Genomic DNA, 22338 nt, shown 5'->3' on the forward strand with positions numbered 1-22338 from the left:
ATTCACCTGTCAGACTGGCATCGGAATCCTGGGGAACTCGGCCTTGCTCACGATCCACGGCAACATCTTTCTGTATCAATCCCAACAGAAGAAGCCCACAGACCTGATCATCACCCTCCTAACCGTGGCTAATACGATAGTGTTTTTGACCCGTGGGGTCCCAATGGCTATGGCATCTTTTGGCATGAGGAACATTGTGGATGAGGTTGGATGCCTAGCGTTGTTTTTTGTTAACCGAGTGTCCCGTGCTCTTTCTATCTGCATCACGTGTCTCCTCAGCATGTTCCAGGCCATCACCATCAGCCCCAGCACCTCTCACTGGGGCCAACTCAAACCCAGAGCCCCCAACTACATCATCCCTTCCCTCATCTTCTTCTGCATCCTCAACTTCCTCATCTATTTAGGCAGTATCTTAACCAGTCAATTCTCCAGAAATGTCAGTGACTCAAAATATACTTTAATTTCAAAAACCTGTTCTATCTTACCGAGGGGTACTGGTGTACTTAGCATTGTGTGTTTAAATGCCATGACTCTCCGAGACCTCCTCTTTATGAGTCTCATGAGCTGGGCCAGCGGCTACATGGTGATTGTGCTCTACCGCAAGCAAGTCCGGCACATCCGTGGCACCGGCCTCTCCCCAAAATCTTCTGTGGAGACCAGAGCCTCCCACACCATCCTGCTCCTGGTCACCTGCTTCATTACTTTTTATTGGATGAACTGTAGCACCGTTGTCTCGTTAAGTGTGCAAACAGATTACAGTGCTGTGATACTTAACGCTACATCTTTTCTGTCTGCATGTTATCCTTTGCTCTGCCCTTTGCTGCTGATCAGCACAGATGCCCGGGTACCTATTGCCAAGTATATCCTCCGGAAGCTGAGAAGCTCCTCTGCCAGGAGTGCACATGTTTTCCCCTAATCCCCTTCTTTCCAGTCTTATCTATAAAACCTTCAGTCGGTGGCAGAGTGGGCAACCTATCTGGGCAGAAGAGACCAAAAAAAAAAAGTGCACCAATCGTGCCAAGCTTTCAAAGAGTCATTTGTACACATTAAAAAGCAGCGTGGCTCAGTGGAAAGAGCCCGGGCTTGGGAGTCAGAGGTCATGGGTTCTAATCCTGGCTCCATCACTTGTCTGCTGTGTGACTCTGGGCAAGTCATTTAACTCCTCTGGGCTTCAGTTACCCATCTGTAAAACAGGGATTAAGACTGGGAGCCCCCCATGGGACAATCTGATCACCTTGTATCTACCCCAGCGCTTAGAGCAGTGCTTTGCACATAGTAAGCACTTAAAAAATACCATCATTATTGTTATTAGCCTACTTAATCGTAAACTCCTTGAAAGCTATTGCATTGTACTCTACAAAGTGCTTAGTACAGTGCTCTGCACATGGTAAGTGCTCAATACATATGACTGATTGCTTTACTTCAGCATGTAGGTGTATTTATAAATCAATACTTCAAGGTTAAAGAGCAGGGGAGAAAAAGGAGAGGAGACGAAGATGAGAGATGGGGAGGGGGAGGAGGAGGAAGGTGAGAGAGAGAGAAAGGAAGATGGGGAGAAAGAGGGAGAGAGTGGGGGAGGAAAATGGGCTGGAAGAGATGGAGAAGGGAAGAGAGGAGGAAAACAAGAGGGAGACAAAGGAAAAGGAAGAAGGAAAGAAAGAAAGGAATGGGAGATGAAGGAGAGAGAGGAAAAAATAATGAGAGGAAGGTGGGATGAGAGAGCGAGAAGGAGAAGGAGAGAATTTATTTATTTTGCTTCTATTTGGGAAGCAGGGAGGTGGGAGTGCCAGGGATGCAAAGCAAGCAACAGACTTGGTCAAAGTCCTGTTTTTTCGGTGTTATATGGACCACTTGAATCAAAGTTTTGGCTGGTAATCACTCCACTAAGGGCCAGCAGTCAGTCGGAGGAAAGTGGATCCTAAATAACAAGGGGGCAGCGGGGGGGGAGATGGGGGCACTGTGATGGACACGGGACCAGGCTGAATGGGACAGGCTTCAGGGAAGGAAGAGAACCTGCAGACCTAAAACAAATCAAACGGCTGAGCCGATAAGTGGGTGACAGAGGAGGGAGGGGACTCTTTGGGATGGATTTGCTTCTCCCAGGGGTGGAGAGGAAGGGAGCGCATAATTTCTGTAACTACTGCCAGAAGCCCACCTAGTTATGCCTCACAGAGGGGGGTCAGCTACAGGGCCCATTAAGCAGAGCTCATTTGACCTCATCCTCCTCCTCCGCCAGCATCCCCACAGCTGCCTAGCGTGTCTGCTCAGCCTAGTACACATGGGGGGAGACCTGTTTTCTGGTCCCTGTTGGGACTTTGATCGTACAATGATAATGATTGTGGATGTTAAGTGCTTACTATGTTCCAAGCACTGTTCTAAGTGCTGCTGGGGTAGACACAAGATGATCAGGTCAGACACAGTCCCTATCCCACATGTGGCTCACAATCTAAGTCGGAGGGAGAACGTGTATTGAATCCCCATTTTACAGATGAGGAAACTGAGGCACAGAGATGTTAAGTGACTTGCCCAAGGTCACATAGCAGGCAAGTGGCAGAGCATGACTGATGCAGATCCAGGACTTAGGGTGGGAGTGTGGGGAGCTCTCTGAGGGGTGGGAAGGGACCCGATCTAATTCTCACCAATATATTCTTTCCCAGTGCTTTGCGCAGCATAAACACTTGATCATTCAATCGTATTTATCGAGCGCTTACTGTGTGCAGAGCACTGTTACTAAGCTCTTATTACTAATACTATTACTATTATAATTATTACTATTATATTATTATTACTATGATCATTGCTATTAGTACTATAGCTCCCACTAGGCTGGCCCCTTATGTGAGAAGCACCATTTTAACTACATGTCAATCAACAGGAAGTGGCGGGGTCACCAAGAGATCAGCTGGAAAGCAACCAATACAAAGAGAGAATATTACTGCACATCTTCCCACTCCTCCCAAACCTCCAAGTGTTGCCCATTCCTCTCTGAATCAAACAGAAATTCCTCACACCTAATCAGCTCACCCTGTCTTTCTTGTTTTCACTCCTCTCCCAGTACTCAAGATCTCAGTGGATAAGAGCCCGGGCTTTGGAGTCAGAGGTCATGGGTTCAAATCCCGACTCTGCCAATTGTCAGTTGTGTGACTTTGGGCAAGTCACTTAACTTCTCTGGGCCTCAGTTATCTCATCTGTAAAATGGGGATTAAGACTCTGAGCCCCCCGTGGTACAACCTGATCACCTTGTAACCTTCCCAGTGCTTAGAACAGTGCTTTGCACATAGTAAGTGCTTAATAAATGCCATTATTATTATTATTATACAAGATCCGAAAAAGCTAAATGGGGAGACATGCCCTAGAATCAGTAAGAAGGGTGAAGACAAGTAACAATTAAAATTGTGTGATCTGCTAAGTGCTTACCGCGTCTCAGGTACTGGGAGAGATACGATACAATCGTGTCCCTACTCCATGTGAGGTTCATGGAGGGAGAACAAATATTAGGGCAGGAAATGTGTCTGCCAATTCTATTGTACTGTACTTTCCCAAGCACTTAGTGCAGTGCTCTGCACATAGTAAGGGCTCAATAAATACAATTGATTGATTAATTGATTATTCCCCATTTGTAGATGAGAAAACTGAGACCCAGAGGAGTTGTGACATTCCCAAGGTCACACAGCAAGCAAGGGGCAGAAGTAGGATTATAAACCAGGTCGCCTGATTCTGAAGCCCGGGCTCATTCCACTAGACCATCCTGCTTCTCTAGATGGTTCCATATCTGCTCAGCTCCCCATGAGACTGTGTGATCCAAAACCACGGCAACGAGGATTAATGTTTGCTGGGTGATCTTGGGCAAGTTACTTACCTTTTTTGTGCCTTAGTTTCCTCACCCGTAAAAATGGAGATGACACTTCTTCTTCCCATTTAATAACAATAATAATAATAATAATAATAATGACATTTGTTAAGCACTCACTGTGTGCCAAGCACTGTTCTAAGCACTGAGGGGGGGATACAAGGTGATCAGGTTGTCCCACGTGGGGCTCACAGTCTTAATCCCCATTTTACAGATGAGGTAACTGTGGCTGAGAGAAGTTAAGTGACTTGCCCAAGGTCTCACAGCAGACATGTGGCGAATCCGGGATTAGAACCCATGACCTCTGACTCCCAAGCCTGTGCTCTTTCCATTGAGCCATGCTGCTTCTCATTTAGACTGGGAGTTTCATGTGGGGCGGGGACTGGGTCCGATCTCTTTATACTGTATCTATCCCAGCACTTAGTACTGTTTTTTTTTTTTTGCACAAAATAAGCACTTAAATGCCACTATTATAATTATTTCTGTATCAACTGCTGTCTAGGTGGTGGAGACTCAGCAATCGATCGCAAATTCAGGGGGGCTTTGGGTGAAGTGGATTGCTGGTCCTGGAAGAGGGAGGGACATTTTAAAGGAAAAGACGTTAATCAATCAAAGATATTTATTGAACAGCGTGGCAGAGTGGATAGAACACGGACCTGGGAGTCGGAAGATCAGCGCTTAGAACAGTGCTTTGCACATAGTAAGCGCTTAATAAATGTCATCATTATTATAGGTTCTAGTCCCTGCTCTGCCACTTGTCAGCTCTGTGACCTCGGGCGAGTCACTTCAATCAATCAATCAATCGTATTTATTGAGCGCTTACTATGTGCAGAGCACTGTACTAAGCGCTTGGGAAGTACAAATTGGCATCACATAGAGACAGTCCCTACCCAACAGTGGGCTCACAGTCTAAAAGGGGGAGACAGAGAACTGAACCAAACATACCAACAAAATAAAATAAGTAGGATAGAAATGTACAAGTAAAATAAATAAATAAATAGAGTAATAAATATGTACAACCATATATACATATATACAGGTGCTGTGGGGAAGGGAAGGAGGTAAGACGGGGGGATGGAGAGGGGGACGAGGGGGAGAGGAAAGAAGGGGCTCAGTCTGGGAAGGCCTCCTGGAGGAGGTGAGCTCTCAGCAGGGCCTTGAAGGGAGGAAGAGAGCTAGCTTGGCGGATGGGCAGAGGGAGGGCATTCCAGGCCCGGGGGATGACGTGGGCCGGGGGTCGATGGCGGGACAGGCGAGAGCGAGGTACAGTGAGGCGAGAGCGAGGTACAGTGAGGTACACTACACTTCTCTAGTCCTTAGTTCCTTCATCTGTGAAATGGGGATTGAGACCGCGAGCCCCAGGTGGGACAGGGATTGTGTCCAACTCGATTTGCTTGTATCCGCCCCAGCGCTTAGTACAGTGCCTGGCACAGATTAAGCGCTTAACAAATACCACAGTTACTATTGTTACAGAGGGCAGAGCTCTGTTTTAAGCACTTGGGGGAGTACAATACCGTCGAATCGGCAGAGACACGAGCCATAAGGAGCGAAGATGAAAGTGTGCAGTTTGCCCCTCTTTAAACACCGTGTTAAATTTCAGGTCTTTGGGCACATCGCTTCCTGCGATAGCAGGTGAGCCAGACCAAAAGGCTCCAAGCGAAGACCTAATTGTAGACACGCCAGCGGGAGTCCGGGCGAGATATTTTCTAAGAGCAGAAGACAATGGGACTGTAATTCTCAATGCCCCGGGGGTTGAGGGCTTAAATAGTGTCAGAGATCTCATCGCCCCTGGGTTGAGGGCTTAACGGAAGCAGGATCCGTTGTGCTTGATGCTTTTCTGTATGCTAATAAATGTTTTCTTTCTGTGATACTGAATATCGCGGTTTATTCCGTCGGTAAAGCCGAGCCACGACCCCCGCCCTAATTGACTCTATTGCGACGTTAATGAAAGGCAAGAGGGTGCCTTTATTATAATAATAATAATGATGGTATTTGTTAAGCTCTTACTATGTGCCAAGCACTGTTCTAAGCGCTCGGTAAATACAAGGTAATCAGGTTGTCCCACGTGGGGCTTACAGTCTTCATCCCCATTTTACAGATGAGGTAACTGAGGCACAAAGAAGTTAATAATAATAATAATGGCATTTATTAAATGCTTACTATGTGCAAAGCTCTGTTCTAAGTGCTGGGGAGGTTACAATTTACCACAAGTTAAGTGAAGAGAGAAGCAGCGTGACTCAGTGGAAAAAGCACGGGCGTTGGAGTCAGAGGTCATGGGTTCAAATCTCGGCTCCGCTAACTGTCAGCTGTGTGACTTTGGGCAAGTCACTTTACTTCTCTGTGCCTCATTTACCTAATCTGTAAAATGGGGATTAAGACTGTGAGCCCCCCGTGGGACAACCTGATCACCATGTAACCTCCCCAGCACTTAGAACAGTGCTTTGCACATAGTAAGCGCTTAATAAATGCTATCATTATTATTAAGTGGCTTACCCAAGGTCACATCACACCGCAGGCAATAATAATGATGGCATTTGTTAATCAATCAATCGTATTTATTGAGTGCTTACTGTGTGCAGAGCACTGTACTAAGTGCTTACTATGTGCCAAGCACTGTTCTAAAGTAATCAGGTTGACCCATGTGGGACTCACAGTCTTCATCCCCATTTTACAGATGAGCTAACTGAAGCCAAGAGAAGTGAAGTGACTTGTCCAAAGTCACACAGCTGACAGGTGGTGGGGCCGGGATTAGAACCCACGACCTCTGATTCCCAAGTCCAGGCTGTTGTCACCGAGCCACGCTGTTTCTCTCCTTCTCTTGCCCAAGGAGGCAATGAGGAAGGGCTGGAGCTGGCTCCGTGTTCACCCTCTCTCTATACCTTCCCCCGAGCCCCCACTCTGTTCACCTCATTCTGGGATGGAAGAGACAGCTCACTCCCAGCAGGTGGACTCAAAAGGAGGGATGCAAATCCAGTGGTCCTAGTGTGGAATCCAAGATCCAGGCACCCAGTAGAGGGTCTCTGCTTCTTCCTTATACCCTGCTTGGGACAGCTGCTGCCTTTTCTATCTGGTGGGGGGTGGGAAGGAGGGGCGGGGATCCACCTTGTGAGACGAGCAGGCATTTATTGGTGATAGAGAAAGGAATTAAGACCATTTAGAAGGAATTAAGGAATGGCACGAATTTTCCACCTCCATTAGCTAGATTGTGGTGTTAGCGTGGTGTCATCGTGCTGCCTCTGAGATTCCGGTTATTCTCGAGCAATTAGTCGGGGCCACCAGTGGATCCAGAGAGACCTGACCATGGGGAGGGAGAGACACTCTCAGCAACAGAGGCTGAACTTTCCCTCCCCGATGGCTTTAGGCCTGAAGCTAGGGGCAGAGCTTAGTCTTCTTCATCTTCACCTTCCCTTCCCCCCCATCTCTCCGTTGGGGCTCTCCTAGCATCATGGAAGACTCCTAGTGGAAACAATACAGATCTGAGTGTAGAGGACCTGGGTTCTAATTCTGCCTCTGCCACTTGCCTTTGTGACTTTGGGCAAATTACCCAACTTCTGTGGGCCTCACTTTCCTCAACTGTAAAATGGGGATGAAATATCTGTTCACCCTTCTACTTAGACTGTGAGCCTCAAGTGGGACAGAGACTGCACCCGACCTGATTATCTCCAACCTCCCACAGTGTTAAGTACAGTGCTTGGCACATAGTAAGTGAATTAGAAATACCACAGTTACTGTTATTATGGGGCTCTCTTTGCAGGCTGAACTCTGGATAAAAGGTTCTGGGCTGGTAGGGAAAGAGGAAGGAGCTGCATGTTCTTTGTTCTTGGGAAACTGACAGGTAAAAGAGAGTCAGGACAGTGCGAGTGCACAGAGCCAAGCTAATACAGAACATAAACTAGGGGTATAAACTTGTGTATACACAGTTGAAATGTCTCCCCACACAATGCAGAAGAGCTAGAGGGCAGCCAGGTTGCTGGAGTGTTGAGTCAAGAAGGGATCATCTGGGAAAGCTTCTTGGAGGAGGTGGGTCTTAAATCATTTTGAAGGAGTGAACAGTTAAGAGAAGCAGTTTGTTCTAGTAGACAGAGCACAGGCCTGGAAATCAGGAGACCTGGGTTCTAATTCTATCTCTGATAACAGTAATCACATTGATATTTGCTAAGCACTTGCTGTGTGCCAATCACTGAACTAAACATTGGAGTAGATACAAGATATTCAGGTTGGGCACAATCCCTGTCCCACATGGTACTCAAATTTTAGGTGGGAGGGAGAACAGATTTTGATTCCCCAGTTTACTAATCAGGAAATTGAGGCGTAGAGAAGTTAAGTGACTTGCCCAAAGTCACACGGGTTTGGGATGCTAGGAGAATTTAGACTGAACTGACTGCAGTGGCTTCTTGATCGAGGGATGCTCATTCATTCATTCAATCATATTTATTGAGCGCTTACTGTGTGCAGAGCACTGTACTAAGTACTTGGGAAGTACAAGTTGGCAACACATAGAGACGGTCCCTACCCAACAACGGGCTCACAGTCTAGAAGGGGGAGACAGACAACAAAACAAAAGATATTAACAAAATAAAATAGAATAGTAAATATGTACAAGTAAAATAAATAGAGAAATAAATCTGTACAAACATATATACAGGTGGTGTGGGGAGGGGAAGGAGGTAGAGTGGGGGGGATGGGGAGGGGGAGAGGAAGGAGGGAGAAAATGATGGCATTTATTAAGCGCTTACTATGTGCAAAGCACTAGTTCTAAGCACTGGAGGGGTACAAGGTAAACAGGTTGTCCCACAGGGGGCTCACAGACATCATCCCTGTGAGCCCACTGTTGGGTAGGGACTATCTCTATAGGTTGCCAACTTGTACTTCCCAAGCGCTTAGTACAGTGCTCTGCACACAGTAAGCACTCAATAAATACGATTGATTGATCATCCCTCTTTTACAGATGAGGGAACTGAGGCCCGGAGGCGTGAAGTGACTTGGCCGAAGTCACACAGCTGACAATAGGGGGAGCCGGGATTTGAACCCATAACCTCTGACTCCAAAGCCCAGGCTCTTGCCACTGAGCCACGCTGCTTCTCCTGTGTGATGTGAGACTGTATTTAAAGGGCCTGGGTGTCAGTCCCATCTCCAAGTTAAGGGTATTCAGATAATTCTAAAATAGGGAAATAATAATGATAATCAATGACAATGATGATGATGATTACTGTGGTGTTTGTTAACTGCTTACTGCACCGAGCACTGTAATAAAATCAGCAGATTGGAAACAATTGCTGTCCTTCCTGGGGCTCACAGGATAAGATGGAAGGCGAACAGAGGTTTTATGCTCATTTAACAAATGACTGTACTCTCCCAAGCACTTAGTACAGTGTTCTGCACCGAGCAAGCACTGAATAAATACCATTAGTTGATTGATTGATGTGGGGAGCGGGTTTGAAATTCTAGAGTTAGTTTCATTTGGGTGGCTAATCTTTCACAGGGTGGCTAATCTTTCACAGGCTCCCTTCTTCGGGACAGTCATCTGGAGGAGGAAGGTTGAGCAGAGAGACTTCAACAAGGGAGGAATAAGGCCAAGTTTTGAGGAGAAGCTGTTAAGTTGGATGGTATTCCGGCCCCAAGGAATCATGGGGGGAATGAAATGATCCTTCAGGATTAGGGGAGTTGCAGGAAAGATATTGACACCTCTCCAGAGTCTTCTATATTTTCTCCTATAGGTTTTACACAGGACCCAATAATAATAATAATAGTAATACTGGTATTTGTTAAGTGCTTACTATGTGTCAGGCCCTGCTTTAATCGCTGGGGTGGATACAAGCAATTCAGATTGGATACATTCCCTATCCCACATGGGGCTCACCCTCTTAATCCCCATTTTGCAGATGAGGTAACTGAGGTACAGAGAAGTTAAGTGACTTGCCCAAGGTCACACAGCAGAGACGTGGAGGAGCAGGGATTAGAACCCAGATCCTCTTGGCTCCCAGGCCCATGCTCTATCCAGTAGTCCACGCTGCTTCTCATTAGCCACTAATTGTCCAAGCAGGTCCATGAACCCACAAGAGAGTTAAACCTAGACTTCTCCCAGAGGTTCCAAATCTTCCACTGCTTAAGAGGGCAGGGCCAGCTCCAGGCATAAAATGTTTTTTGTAAAATGCCCTTTGTGCCAAAGAGAGCACCACTGGGACACAGTAAAGGAGGCGATTATGGGGGGATGGAATATCTCCACCATCCTTTCTCCCTTTACTTCCGTGTCTTCCGACCAAGGGGTCAAAGTGGGGTTGAGGCGATCCGTCAGAACTTGGAGAAGTGGTCACACATCCTCCTCAGTGGGTAAAGTCCTGGGTGATAGGAAGGATGGGGGGAATGGGGTTCTCCTCCCCAGCTGCAGGGGTTCTTTGACCAATGAATGAGTCTTCTGAATCCACAACCTTGGTCCTAATCCTTCACTTTGAGGGCCAGGAGCTAAGGGAGTTTGGAAGGCAGGCTTCAAGGAAAGTGATCCTTTGGGGTCTTTTCAGCCCTGATTAAAAACTCACAGGCTTTGTCAGAAGTATGGGACAAATTATCGTGGGAATCCAGCTAAAACTCAGTATATAGGTAATCTGTCAGTGGTAATTATTGAGCACTTACTGTGTACACAGCACTGCGGTAAGCACTTGAGAGAGAATGATAGAGATGGCAGACAAGATCCCTGCCATTGGGGAGCCTACAGTTTAGTGGGGGAGACAGACATTAAAAAATTACAGATAGGGGAAGAAACAGAGTATAAGGGGTTATACATAAGTACACTGATTGATTGATACATGCTGCAGGGGGTGGAGATGGGGTGAGTATCAAAGTGCAACACTTTAGCCCCCATAGAGTTGGCATCTGTGGTTCACAGGGTCCTGTATTAAGTGCAAGGGAGCCATGCTAGAGATTAAATCCATGCCCTCAGGCCTTTCACAAAAGGAGATGAGACAGACAGGTCAAGATCAGTACCAAAATTACGAGAGCGAATCGAGGGGAAGCATTGAGTCTCTGATCAGAATGGCAGGTGGGGAATGTGCATGAGTAAGTGAGGAATACTTCCTGAAGGAGGAGGCCTCAAATGTGAGGTAAATAGGGTGAGGGAGGGTGAGGGAGTGATTGGGGCTGACAGGAGCTGGAAGGTTGTCTCATGCCTTGGAAGAAGAAGAGTTGAGTTCAGGAGAATGGGCACGAGTGGCTGGGAGAAGCTGAGTCTGGCTTTGCATAGGAGGCTGAGGATGGAGCAGGAATGTCTCTCTGAGATAACTCATGTCCCTGGGAAATTATCATTATTATTATTATTTGTAGTAGTTTATTTGTTAGGGGCTTACTATAAGCCAAGCATTGTACTAAATTCTGAGGTAGATACAAGATAATCAGACCAGGCCCAGTCTCTGTTTCCCACTGGGCTCATAGTCTCAGTGGGAGGGAGAACAGGTGTTGAACCCCCATTTTACAGTTCAGAAAACTGAGGCACAGAGAAGTTAAATGACTTGCCCAAGGATACATAGCTCTCAGATGCTAACAGAACTTGGAACTGGGGGCAGTCACATGAACACAGGAGTGTTCGTGTGAGTCTTTGTGTGTGCAATTGTTTGTGAACTTGAATCTGACAATGCACATGTATTCATCTATGGGTAAGTGTACTTGATTTGTGTCTATCTGGGTATTCATGTATATGAGTTTGAGTCTGTCTCTTTGGGTTGTTGCTGTGTACTCGGCCCTGTTTGAGGTGGATCTGAAGAAGTGTTTAATGAAGAGTGGCTTGGTAGATATATAATGAAGAAAAGGACGTAGAAGGGGGTAGAAGAGAAGGGTCTTCTAAAAATCTAAATATTATAAACAATTTAAACAGAGAAAAGATGAAAGGGGAGCGAGCTGATGTGTGTCTAGAGAGCAGCAGGTGGAGAGCTGACCATCACAGCCTCCAACTTTCTGAAGGGGATGGAGCAGTATCAATGAAGGGGATGCATCAGTATCAGTGAATCGATTAATGAGTGCTTACTGTGTGCCAAGCACTGTGCTAGGGGCTTGGGAGAGTAAAATACAACAGAGGTGGGAGATATGCTCCCTTCCTACAAGGAGCTAACAGTCTAGAGGGGGAGTCAGGAACTACAATAATTTACAGATAAGGGAAATAGGAAAGTATAATCGTATGTACATGAGTGTTGTGGGGATGGGGTGTAATAAATATCAAGAGCTCAAGAGGTTGTTCACTCTCTTGAGTGAACAATAAGCCTGCAGTCTGAATGCTCACAAGGAAATGAGCCTGGACTACAGTGGATGAGATGAAAATCAGACTTAAATTAATGATGGCATTTGTTAAGTGCTTATTATGTGCAAAGCACTGTTCTAAGTGCTGTGGGGGATACAAGGTGATCAGGTTGTCCCGCGTGGGACTCACAGTCTTAATCCCCATTTTACAGATGAGGTAACTGAGGCTCAGAGAAGTTAAGTGACTTGCCCAAGGTCATACAGCAGACATGTGGCAGAGCCGGGATTAGAACCCATGACCTCTGACTCCCAAGTCCATGCTCTTTCCACTGAGCCACGCTGCATCTCTTAAAGAACAGCTGTGTGACTTGTGGTGATGTGGCATTAGAAAAGGCAGCAGAAAGAGACTCTATATTCTTCTTTTTGGAAGATATTCAAGACTAGAATAGACCCTGATGTCAAGAAGATAGATGAGGAAGTAGAGAACAGCACCAGACGCTACATACTTTATGTGCTATAACACAGCAAAGAACAATCCTTTTGTGTGCCCATTATGGCTGGGATTATGGGTTCCTGAATTGGCCTTTTCAGCATCAAAGAGACCTTCATAGGGGAACTTAGCCATTCGTGGCATTTTCTTTGAATAAGAAGGCTAACAATATAGGTAGAACCCGATACGGCTGGTACCACTTAGAGTTAGACATGAGTGGGAGATGAGAATACAGCCCGAGAGTGATAGATTGTCTGATTTGGCTTTATCCCCAGACAACCAAAGACCTGAAAACTAAAGTCCAAGGACAACCAAAATTCCGTTAAGGAACTGAAGATCCTCATGCCACTTCCAACCATCACATCAGTCTCTCCTGAGAGTTCAGATTTTTCAAGTCACAACCCTCAGAATCAACACTCCACCTCTGCTACTAAGAGTCCTGGTTTGCAAATTCCCTCTCTTGCTCAGGACACCCACAGAAGTGAAGAACAGGGGCAAATCTGACTGATGCTCATCTGCACGGTGGCATATCCTCTGGAAGTCACCTAGTAATAATTGTGATGTTTGTTAAGTGCTCACTATGTGCCAAGCTTACTATGCTCATCTGAACGGCGGCATATTCTCTGGAAGTTACCTAGTAATAATTGTGTTGTTAAATGCTGATTATATGCCAAGCTTACTATGTATTGGCGCTGGGGTAGATACAACATCAACAGGATGGAGGCAGTCCCGGTTCCATATGGGGCTTAGAGCCGGGTCGAGTGTTCAATCTTGGATGGGTTTTCTGTCCCAAATATCCTGAGCAGAATGGAGCTAAGCGAAGCCAACCAGAGCTCTGGAGGTGACTTTATCCTGCTGGGTTTCTCTGATCATCCAGGGTTGGAGAAGGTTCTCTTTGTGGTCATCTCTGTTTTCTACTTCTTGACTTTAATGGACAACACAGCCATCATTCTGGTGTCTTACCTGCACTCCCAGCTCCATACGCCCATGTACTTCTTCCTCTCTAATCTCTCTTTCCTGGACCTCTGCTTCACTACCACCACAATCCCCAAACTGCTGGTCAACCTGTGGGGACCAGGGAAAAGCATCAGTTACAAAGGTTGCTTTGCCCAGCTCTACATTGCACTGACTTTGGGCTCCACCGAATGCATCCTGTTGGCCGTCATGTCGTACGACTGCTATGTTGCTGTCTGCCAGCCCCTGCGGCATGCTGTGCTCATGTTGCCATGTCTCTATAGGCAGCTGGCCGCTCTGACATGGGTGAGTGGCTTCTCCAACTCCATAGTGGGTACGGCGGTCACCCTCAGGATGCATCTGTGTGGGAGACGCAGGCTGGACCACTTCCAGTGTGAAGTCCCGGCTTTCATTGGGATCGCCTGTGGGGACACTGACCCCAGCGAGGCTGAGATGTTTGCAGCAAGTGTGATCGTTCTCCTGGCACCCGTCTCCCTCATCGTCACCTCCTATGGGCACATCGCCCGGGTGGTGCTGAGGCTCCAGTCGGCCGCCAGGCGGGTCAAGGCATTCCGGACCGGCTCCTCCAACCTCATGTTGGTGGTAATCTTCTTTGGAACCACCACCTTCACGTACCTCCAGCCAGTTAAGAGCATCTCTAAGGACCGGGCAGGTTCGTCTCCCTCTTCTACATCGTTGTCACCCCCTTCCTCAACCCTCTCATCTACACCCTGAGAAACAGAGAGGTCAAGGATGCAGTGAGAAGGCTGGGGAGAAGATGAAGCCAGGGAGGCGGATGGTCTTGGTTGCTCCTGTGACACCTAATAAAAATAATAAGAAAAATAATTATTATTCTTACTATTATGGTACTTGTTAGGCACTTATTTTGTGCCAAACACCGTACTAAGCTCTGGGGTAGATTATCAGGTGGCTTCAGTCCCTGTCCCACATGAGGCTCACAGTCTAAATAAGCAGGATTAGGATTTAATCCCCATTATATGAATGTGGAAACCAAGACACAGATAAGTGACTTTCCGAAGGTCATGCCCAACAGACAAGTGGCAGATCAGCATGGGGACTGATTGAACTGTCAGTGGGTGGAAGATGATGGCAGTGACTGTTATGATTGCTGGACTCTGGACAGCCTTGCTTGAGTGAAAATGTAATATTTGGATCCTAGTGGGGCACACAGAAACCAGGAGAAAAACAGCATCCGAGATCTCCGTCTCCATCCCCAGCCCTGCCACATCATTTCCTCCTGGCTGGTATGGAGAGCAGTTTTGGCTCTGGTCCCACAGCCCTCGACTACTGTCAGCAAGCCCCAGTCATAAACCCAAGGCCACCCAGCCAAGAGAACCCAGGTCCCCTGACTCCCAGTCCTATCTTCTCTCCACTAGGCTTTGTTAATAACAATAATAATAACAATAATAGTAATTATGGTATTTGTTAAGCACTTACTATGTGCCAAGCACTGTTCTTAGCACTGGAGTAGATACAAGGTAATCAGGTTGTCTCAGGTGGGCTCACAGTCCTAATCCCCATTTTACTGATGAGGCAACAGAGTCACATAGAAGTTAACTTAGTTGCCCAAGGTCACACAGCGGACAAGTGACAGAGCTGGGATTAGAACCCACGTCCTCTCACTCCCAAGCCCGAGCTCTTTCCACTAAGCCAGGCTGCTTCTCATGCAGCTTTGTTGGATAGAGACTGAATCAGATTGGATTATCTTACTTTATACAGTGCTTTGGTGCATAGTCAGCACTTCATATAAATGCCCTGATCCCCCAAGAGAGGGTGGTAGTGACATGGATAATGATGGTGGAATCTGTGGTGAAATAAGGGAAACTGTGGCAAGGCCAGGGAAATAGTGGTAGGAAAGAGTCAGCCCAGGACAAGCAGGAGAGGAGCGTCAAGTAAGATAGCTATGTTAGCTAGCTTGTCATGGTATTTATTAAGTACTTCCTATATGCCTATACATATTTTGTATCTACCTTATGCCACATGATGTGGAAGACAAAAAAAAATAAGATCAGACACAGTCTCCAGACCTCATATGGGGCTTGTAATCGAAGAGGTAGGGAGAGCAAAGATATACTCCCCAATTTACAGATGGGGAAACTGAGGCCCAGTTTTCCTAGATTCTAACCTAGGCTCTTTCAGTTGCTTGGTGTGTGACCTGGGCAAGTCAGTTAAATTCTTAAGGATGCCTGAAACTCTTTAGCCCTAATAGGGTCTTGCAGAGCCCAGCACCTATAGTCCCTTGCTCCCTTCATTTCACACAATCTCATTTTCATTGCAACCACTGACACTTACCTCAAAGTTCTGGGTCTTTTACTCTTATTGTAGTCTACTGATTGGTTAGGACAGTGCTCTGCATACAGTAAGCAGTCAGTAATATTGAATGAATGAAAAGGAGAGGTACAACAATTAGAGAGTTGCAATGGACTAATAAATGTAAGCTGTGGAATCCCTATCTTCGATGGACCTTAGAACTAGATGAAATAGGGATATTCTTCCCTAGCAATCTTTTTTATTGGTATTTAAGTGCTTACTAAGTGCAAGAACTGGAGTAGATACAATATAATCGGGTTGGGCAAAGTCCCTGTTCCACATAGAATCACAGTCTGAACTGGACAGGTGAGGATTTAATCTTCATTTTACAGATGAGGCAACTGAGGTACAGAGAATTTAAGTGTCTTGCCCAAGGTTATACTGCATGCAAATGGCAGAGCTGTGATTACAGCCCAAGTCCTCTGACTCTGAGGCCTGTACTTTTTCCACTAGGTCACACTGTTTCCCTATAGTGGTGGCAAGGGAGTGAAAGAGCCAGAAGCAGGAGAGGTCCTGCTCTATCTCTTGTTGTACTCTTCCAAACATTTAGTATTGTGCTCTGAGCACGTAGATGCTCAATAAATTCTATGGGATGATTGAATGAGTACTCGTATTTTGAGGGTTTGGGGCCCCTGTTAAAAAAAAAAATCTCCGAGGGTAGACCAACAACAACACACCACTATTAAGAAAGGAGTGACTCTTTAGGAGCAAAAGCATCCTACGGAATGAGAGAAAAAGTGATAAAAAGAGACAATGGCACCAAGCACCGCAAACATTAAGCAGGACAACACAAGGGACAGATATTTTGGGTAAGAATGTGGCTGGAATTCTGGGTCCCTCACTGTCCTTTTCAGCTACACATTTCATCATTAGTGGTGTCTTTAAATGTGAAGGCTGACTCTATCATATATATGTATTATATATGCTATATAATTCATATTCATTCATTCATTCAATCGCATTTATTGAGCGCTTACTGTGTGCAGAGCACTGTCAAGCGCTTGGGAAGTGCAAGTTGGCAACATATAATATGTATATATATACACACACACAACTGTATGTCACGTCTTTACAGTCTGGGGCTAATGCTTTGTGTTCTTGAATCAGTATACTATTTTGCCTTGGGCCGAAGCTCTTGGGATTTTTCCCAAGGCTCTTTAGGGTTTGTCACTGAAGACAGCAGCAAGACTCATGGGCTCATGCCCATCTGATGGTGAGGGGGAGAGAGAGGGAAAAATAATCTCTAGAGAATCATTATTGATTCTCCTCCAGTCCGCAGATATTTCCCTCTGGACACTAGGGTTAATTAGACTTGAAAAGTTAATGAATCATCCCTCTTGCCAAAACTGCAGCATTTATGGTCTCCATAAAATTGTTCACACATCCTGGCTTTGCACTTTAGGCCTGGGTTCAGTGCGGTGGTTTAATAATCCCAGATCACTTCACTGGTATCTCAGGATCTTTTTGTCATTGCCCTCAGCCAGATTTGCACAACTCTGCTCTGACAAGGTGAGCTGGTTCACTTCTGACCTTGGACTTTTCAGTTCCCCTTCCATAAATGGAATGGAGGTAAGTTGGATTTATTCATTCAATCATATTCATTGAGCATTTACTGTGTGCAGAGCACTGTACTAAGCACTTGGGAGAGTACAGTACAACAATAAACAGACATATTCATTGCCCACAGTGCGTTTACAGTCTGGGCGGGGGGAGGGGGAAGGCAGATATCAATACAAATAAATAAAATTACAGTTACATACATAAGTGCTGGGGGGCTGGGAGGGGGGAAGAGCAAAGGGAGCAACTCAGGGTGACACAGAAGGGAGTGGGAGATGAGGAAAGGTGGGGATTAGTCTGGGAAGGCCTCTTGGAGGAAATGGGCCTTCAATAAGGCTTTGAAGTGGGGGAGAATAACTGTCTGTCAGAATAGAGGACAGAGGGTATTCCAGGCCAGAGGCAGGACGTGGGCTGGGGGTTGGCAGCGACAGCAGTGAGATTGAGGCATAGTGAGAAGGTTAGCACTAATTGGATCTGAAACCAGCGTAGAGAACCACTCAGACAAGACATCAAGGGATTTCCATCTCTCTGAGCTGAATTGATATCTCTAGCTTAGTTTCATCTTTTCCTCAAAATTCTCAATTCTTTTTATTTCTCCTATATTTCCAGGAACTAGGAATAATTGAATGTGGAATAGACTTGGCATGATACAGGGGATTTTAAGGGTTGATAAAATGATCCAGATAATATCTTTCTCATTCACCTGGGAAAAGGAACCAAGAACATTGCCAATAACTTTTTAGACTGCTCTAGATTGACCAGGGTCACTAATACTTTATCATTACATTAGGAATACGAATGGAAGTCCATTGGGTGAAAGATAAAGGCATTAGGAATGTTCAATCCAGAGGCAGTGATAGATGGTCTAAATATTGTCTTGGTATCAGTCTTTAGGCTTACAGTGGGCTTATCCACATCTCTTATCCATATCCCAAGTGCTTAGTACAGTGCTCTGCACACAGTGAGTGCTCAACAAATATCATCATTTGATTACTGATGGTATTACTGCATCAGCCTCCTGATTACTGCATCAGCCTCCTCTCCGATCTCCCATGCTCCTGTCTCTCCCCACTTCAATCCATACTTCACACCGCTGCCCAGATCGTCTTTGTACAGGAATGCTCTGGGCATGTTACTCCCCTCCTCAAAACTCTCCAGTGGCTACCAGGCAAAAACTCTCCACCCTCGGCTTCAAGGCTCTCCATCACCTCACCCCCTCCTACCTCACCTCCCTTCTCTCCTTCTACAGCCCAGCCCGCACCCTCCACTCCTCTGCCACTAACCTCCTCACTGTGCCTCGTTCTCACCTGTCCCGCCATCGACCACTGGCCCACGTCCTGCCCCTGGATTGGAATGCCCTCCCTCTGCACATCCGCCAAGCTAGCTCTCTTCCTCCCTTCAAAGCTCTACTGAGAGCTCACCTCCTCCAGGAGGCCTTCCCAGACTGGGCCTCCTCCTTCCTCTCCCCCTACTCCCCCTCCCCAACCCCCCTGCCTTACCTCCTTCCCCTCCCCACAGCACCTGTATATATGTATATATGTTTGTACATATTTATTACTCTATTTTACTTGTACATATTTATTCTATTAATTTTATTTGGTTTATATGTTTTGTTTTGTTGTCTGTCTCCCCCTTCTAGACTGTGAGCCCGCAGTTGGGTAGGGACCGTCTCTAAATGTTGCAAACTTGTACTTCCCAGGCGCTTAGTACAGTGCTCTGCACACAGTAAGCACTCAATAAATACGATTGAATGAATTAATGTGGAAAATGAGGACTAGTTTTCCATGTTTATGGATATTTAAATGTAAGAAAAGGGACTTAAATGAATTCAGGTGTGATTGGAGATGGATATAAAGGACTGTTTTATTGTAAACTCCAAAGAGTAGAGACTGTGTATGCTTACACTATTGTACACTCCCAGACTCCTAGTTCAGTGCTCTTCACAAAGTAGTGGCTCAGTACATTCTATTAATGGATAATGAAATAGGAAATACACTAGAAACGTCTCAAAACTCGGCTTCTGACATCCTTGACATTAGACATATTTAAGAAAAGAACACACGGGCCATTATTTTTCGTGCAGCTCATCCTGGATGGTATAGTCAACTTCTTTTTAAAATTAACCTGGAAAAAATGAATCGAATCTGGAGACAATGGATCCAATCAAATCTATTCTATGATTTGCATCCTGCTATGCAGACCAAAAGGACACTTTTGGACTCTGAGTAATTTGGTTGGGTTGTCGAGACTATTTGTCTTAGTGTAAAAATTCCTCAACTCTCTCCCTTTAAATGCAGAGACATAAACAGTGACATTGTTGTGCTTGAGTTTCCAAAAAAGAAGACAATGAATTCTCATACTTGCAGGTGAATTTCACTGTCAATAACATCTTTATGACTATGAAAGACAGTTGACTCTCTCCCCCGTCTTCTTTCTATCACTTTTTCAATCAAGCAATCAATGGCATTTATTGAGAGCATACTGTGTGCAGAGCACTTGTACTAAGTGCTTGAGAGATTACAATACAAGAGAGATGGTAGACACATTTCCTGCCCATAAGGAGTTTGTATTCATTCATTAATTCAATCATATTTATTGAGCACTCACTGTGTGCAGAGCTCTGTACTAAGCGCTTGGTTGTACTTTTCCAATTTCCTCCCTTTCCTTGAGGGAAGGAATTGTCTCTACCCACTCTATTATACTGTCCAGCTTACTTAATATAATGCTGTAAATGCTCAATAAATAACATTTACTGGTGGATTAATCTTTCTCCCCCTCCTCATTCTCTTTCTCATCTTCACCTTTCTTTCTGCCACTCTTTCTTTCCCTCTCTCTTCTCTTCTCTCTCTCTAGTCCTCTCTTCCTGTCTCTCAGTGCATGATGAAGGGAATGTGAGTTGAGCCCAGTGGGATTCCATTGATGTTAAAAGACTTATAAATATTTCCTTCCTTCCCCACACCCAAACACAACGATACATCTCCGCCACCCCATATCCACCCTCAGTGTTCTGCTGCTAGAACATTGCTGATACTAGACGTGAGATCGTATCAGTGGATCATTGTCACCTCTCTGTGTTTTTTCTTTTATCCCCCAGGTGTCCTAGAGCAAAGCAAGCATGGACAAGGCCAATGGGAGTACCCTGCAGGGATTCATCCTTCTGGGCTTCTCGGACCGACCCTGGCTGGAGCTGCCCCTCTTTGTGGTCCTTCTGGTTTCCTACATCCTGACCATCCTAGGCAATGTGACCATCATCCTGCTGTGTCGGCTGGACCCCCGACTCCACACCCCCATGTACGTCTTCCTCACCAACCTCTCCCTCCTGGACCTCTGTTATACCTCCAGCATTGTACCCCAAATGCTGGTCAACCTTCACAGTGCTCAAAAGGTGATCAGCTATGGAGTCTGTGTGGCTCAGGTCTTCATCTCCCTGGCCTTGGGCTCCACTGAGTGTCTCCTTCTTGGGGCCATGTCATTGGACTGCTTCGTGGCCATCTGCCGACCCCTGCACTACCCTGCCATCATGCACCACAGGCTCTGCCTCCAGCTGGCAGCCTCCTCCTGGCTCAGTGGCTTTGGGAATTCTGCCCTCCAGTCCATGTGGACGTTGAAGATGCCCCGCTGTGGTCGCCGCCGAGTAAATCACTTCTTCTGCGAGGTGCTCGCCCTGCTGAAGTTGTCCTGCGCCAATACCGTGGCCAATGAGGCAGAGCTCTTCTTCATCAGCGTCCTCTTCCTCCTGATCCCCGTGACCCTCATCCTGATCTCCTATGGCTTCATCGCCCGGGCCGTGCTGACGATCCCTTCAGTGGAGGGCCGCCGCAGGGCCTTCGGGACCTGTGGTTCTCACCTGCTGGTGGTTTCGCTCTTCTACGGGACAGCCATCTACATGTACCTGCAGCCCCCGTCCCCCAACTCGCTGGACCTGGGAAAGATGGTCTCTCTCTTCTATGGAATCATTGCACCCATGCTGAATCCCGTCATCTACACCCTGAGGAATAAAGACGTGCACCATGCCTTCTCGGGCTTGGTGTCCAGGTTATCCTCCCTAAAGTAGCGGGAAATGTGCTAAAGGATAAAAGTTCATGGTTCTACAGCAACCATGAACACCCAGGGTCCTTCTACACCGTTGTACAAATCAACTTAAATAATAATTATGACACTCGTTAACTGCTTACTATGTTTTCAAGTACAGTATTAAGCACTAGGGTGGTTACGAGATAATGGGGTTGGACACAGTACTCTAATACTTCTTCTACTATTCAAGACCTTCTACTTTCTACCTGAAAATTATGTTGTATAGATCTTCCCCGTGAGCCTGCAAGCTTCTTCAGGGCAGTGATTGTGTCTTTTGTCTCTTATAGACTGTGTCTTTTGTGTCTTCTAGACTGTGAGCCCACTGTTGGGTAGAGACTGTCTCTATATGTTGCCAACTTGTACTTCCCAAGCGCTTAGTACAGTGCTCTGCACACAGTAAGCGCTCAATAAATATGATTGATTAATTGATTGATTATAGTACTCAAACCCTTAGTACAGTGCTCTCCCCACACAGACATTTTATAAATACAGTGGATTGATCGACTACTTGTATTTTGGGAGTTGGGGTCCCTTGTTAGATTGTGATCTCCTGGAGCACAGAGATCATGTTTCGACCAAACATTTAGTACAGTGCTCTGTCCATGGAGAATCTCAATAAGGACTAGTGATGGATTTACTGATGACTCTTTTAATGGGAGTTGCTGTGCCCTGCTAGATTGTGAGGTCCTTGAGGGTAGAGATTGTGTTTTTTTACCTTTCTTGTACATTCCCGTCTCACAAGCCCACAACCTTGGTGTCCTCCTTGACTCTGCTCTCTCATTCACCCCACACATCCAATCCATCACCAAAACCTGCTGGTCTCACCTCAATCATTCAATCAATCAATCAATCGTATTTA

The 22338-nt window shown here is 46.1% G+C and overlaps 2 protein-coding genes across 2 annotated transcripts; both read left to right on the top strand.

Annotated features, from left to right (window-relative positions):
* The first annotated feature begins 13370 nt into the window (after positions 1–13370).
* Positions 13371–14252, top strand: LOC119922673 (putative olfactory receptor 2W6). The gene has a single exon (XM_038742371.1). The coding sequence runs from the start codon at positions 13371–13373 to the stop codon at positions 14250–14252; it is 882 nt and encodes a 293-aa protein (XP_038598299.1).
* A 6268-nt stretch (positions 14253–20520) lies between these two features.
* Positions 20521–21459, top strand: LOC119922678 (olfactory receptor 2B2-like). Its single transcript, XM_038742376.1, has one exon. It carries the CDS (start codon positions 20521–20523, stop codon positions 21457–21459), a length of 939 nt encoding a protein of 312 aa, XP_038598304.1.
* Positions 21460–22338: the final 879 nt, after the last annotated feature.

Source organism: Tachyglossus aculeatus, unplaced genomic scaffold, assembly GCF_015852505.1.
Source record: "Tachyglossus aculeatus isolate mTacAcu1 unplaced genomic scaffold, mTacAcu1.pri scaffold_118_arrow_ctg1, whole genome shotgun sequence".
Lineage (NCBI taxonomy): Eukaryota > Metazoa > Chordata > Mammalia > Monotremata > Tachyglossidae > Tachyglossus > Tachyglossus aculeatus.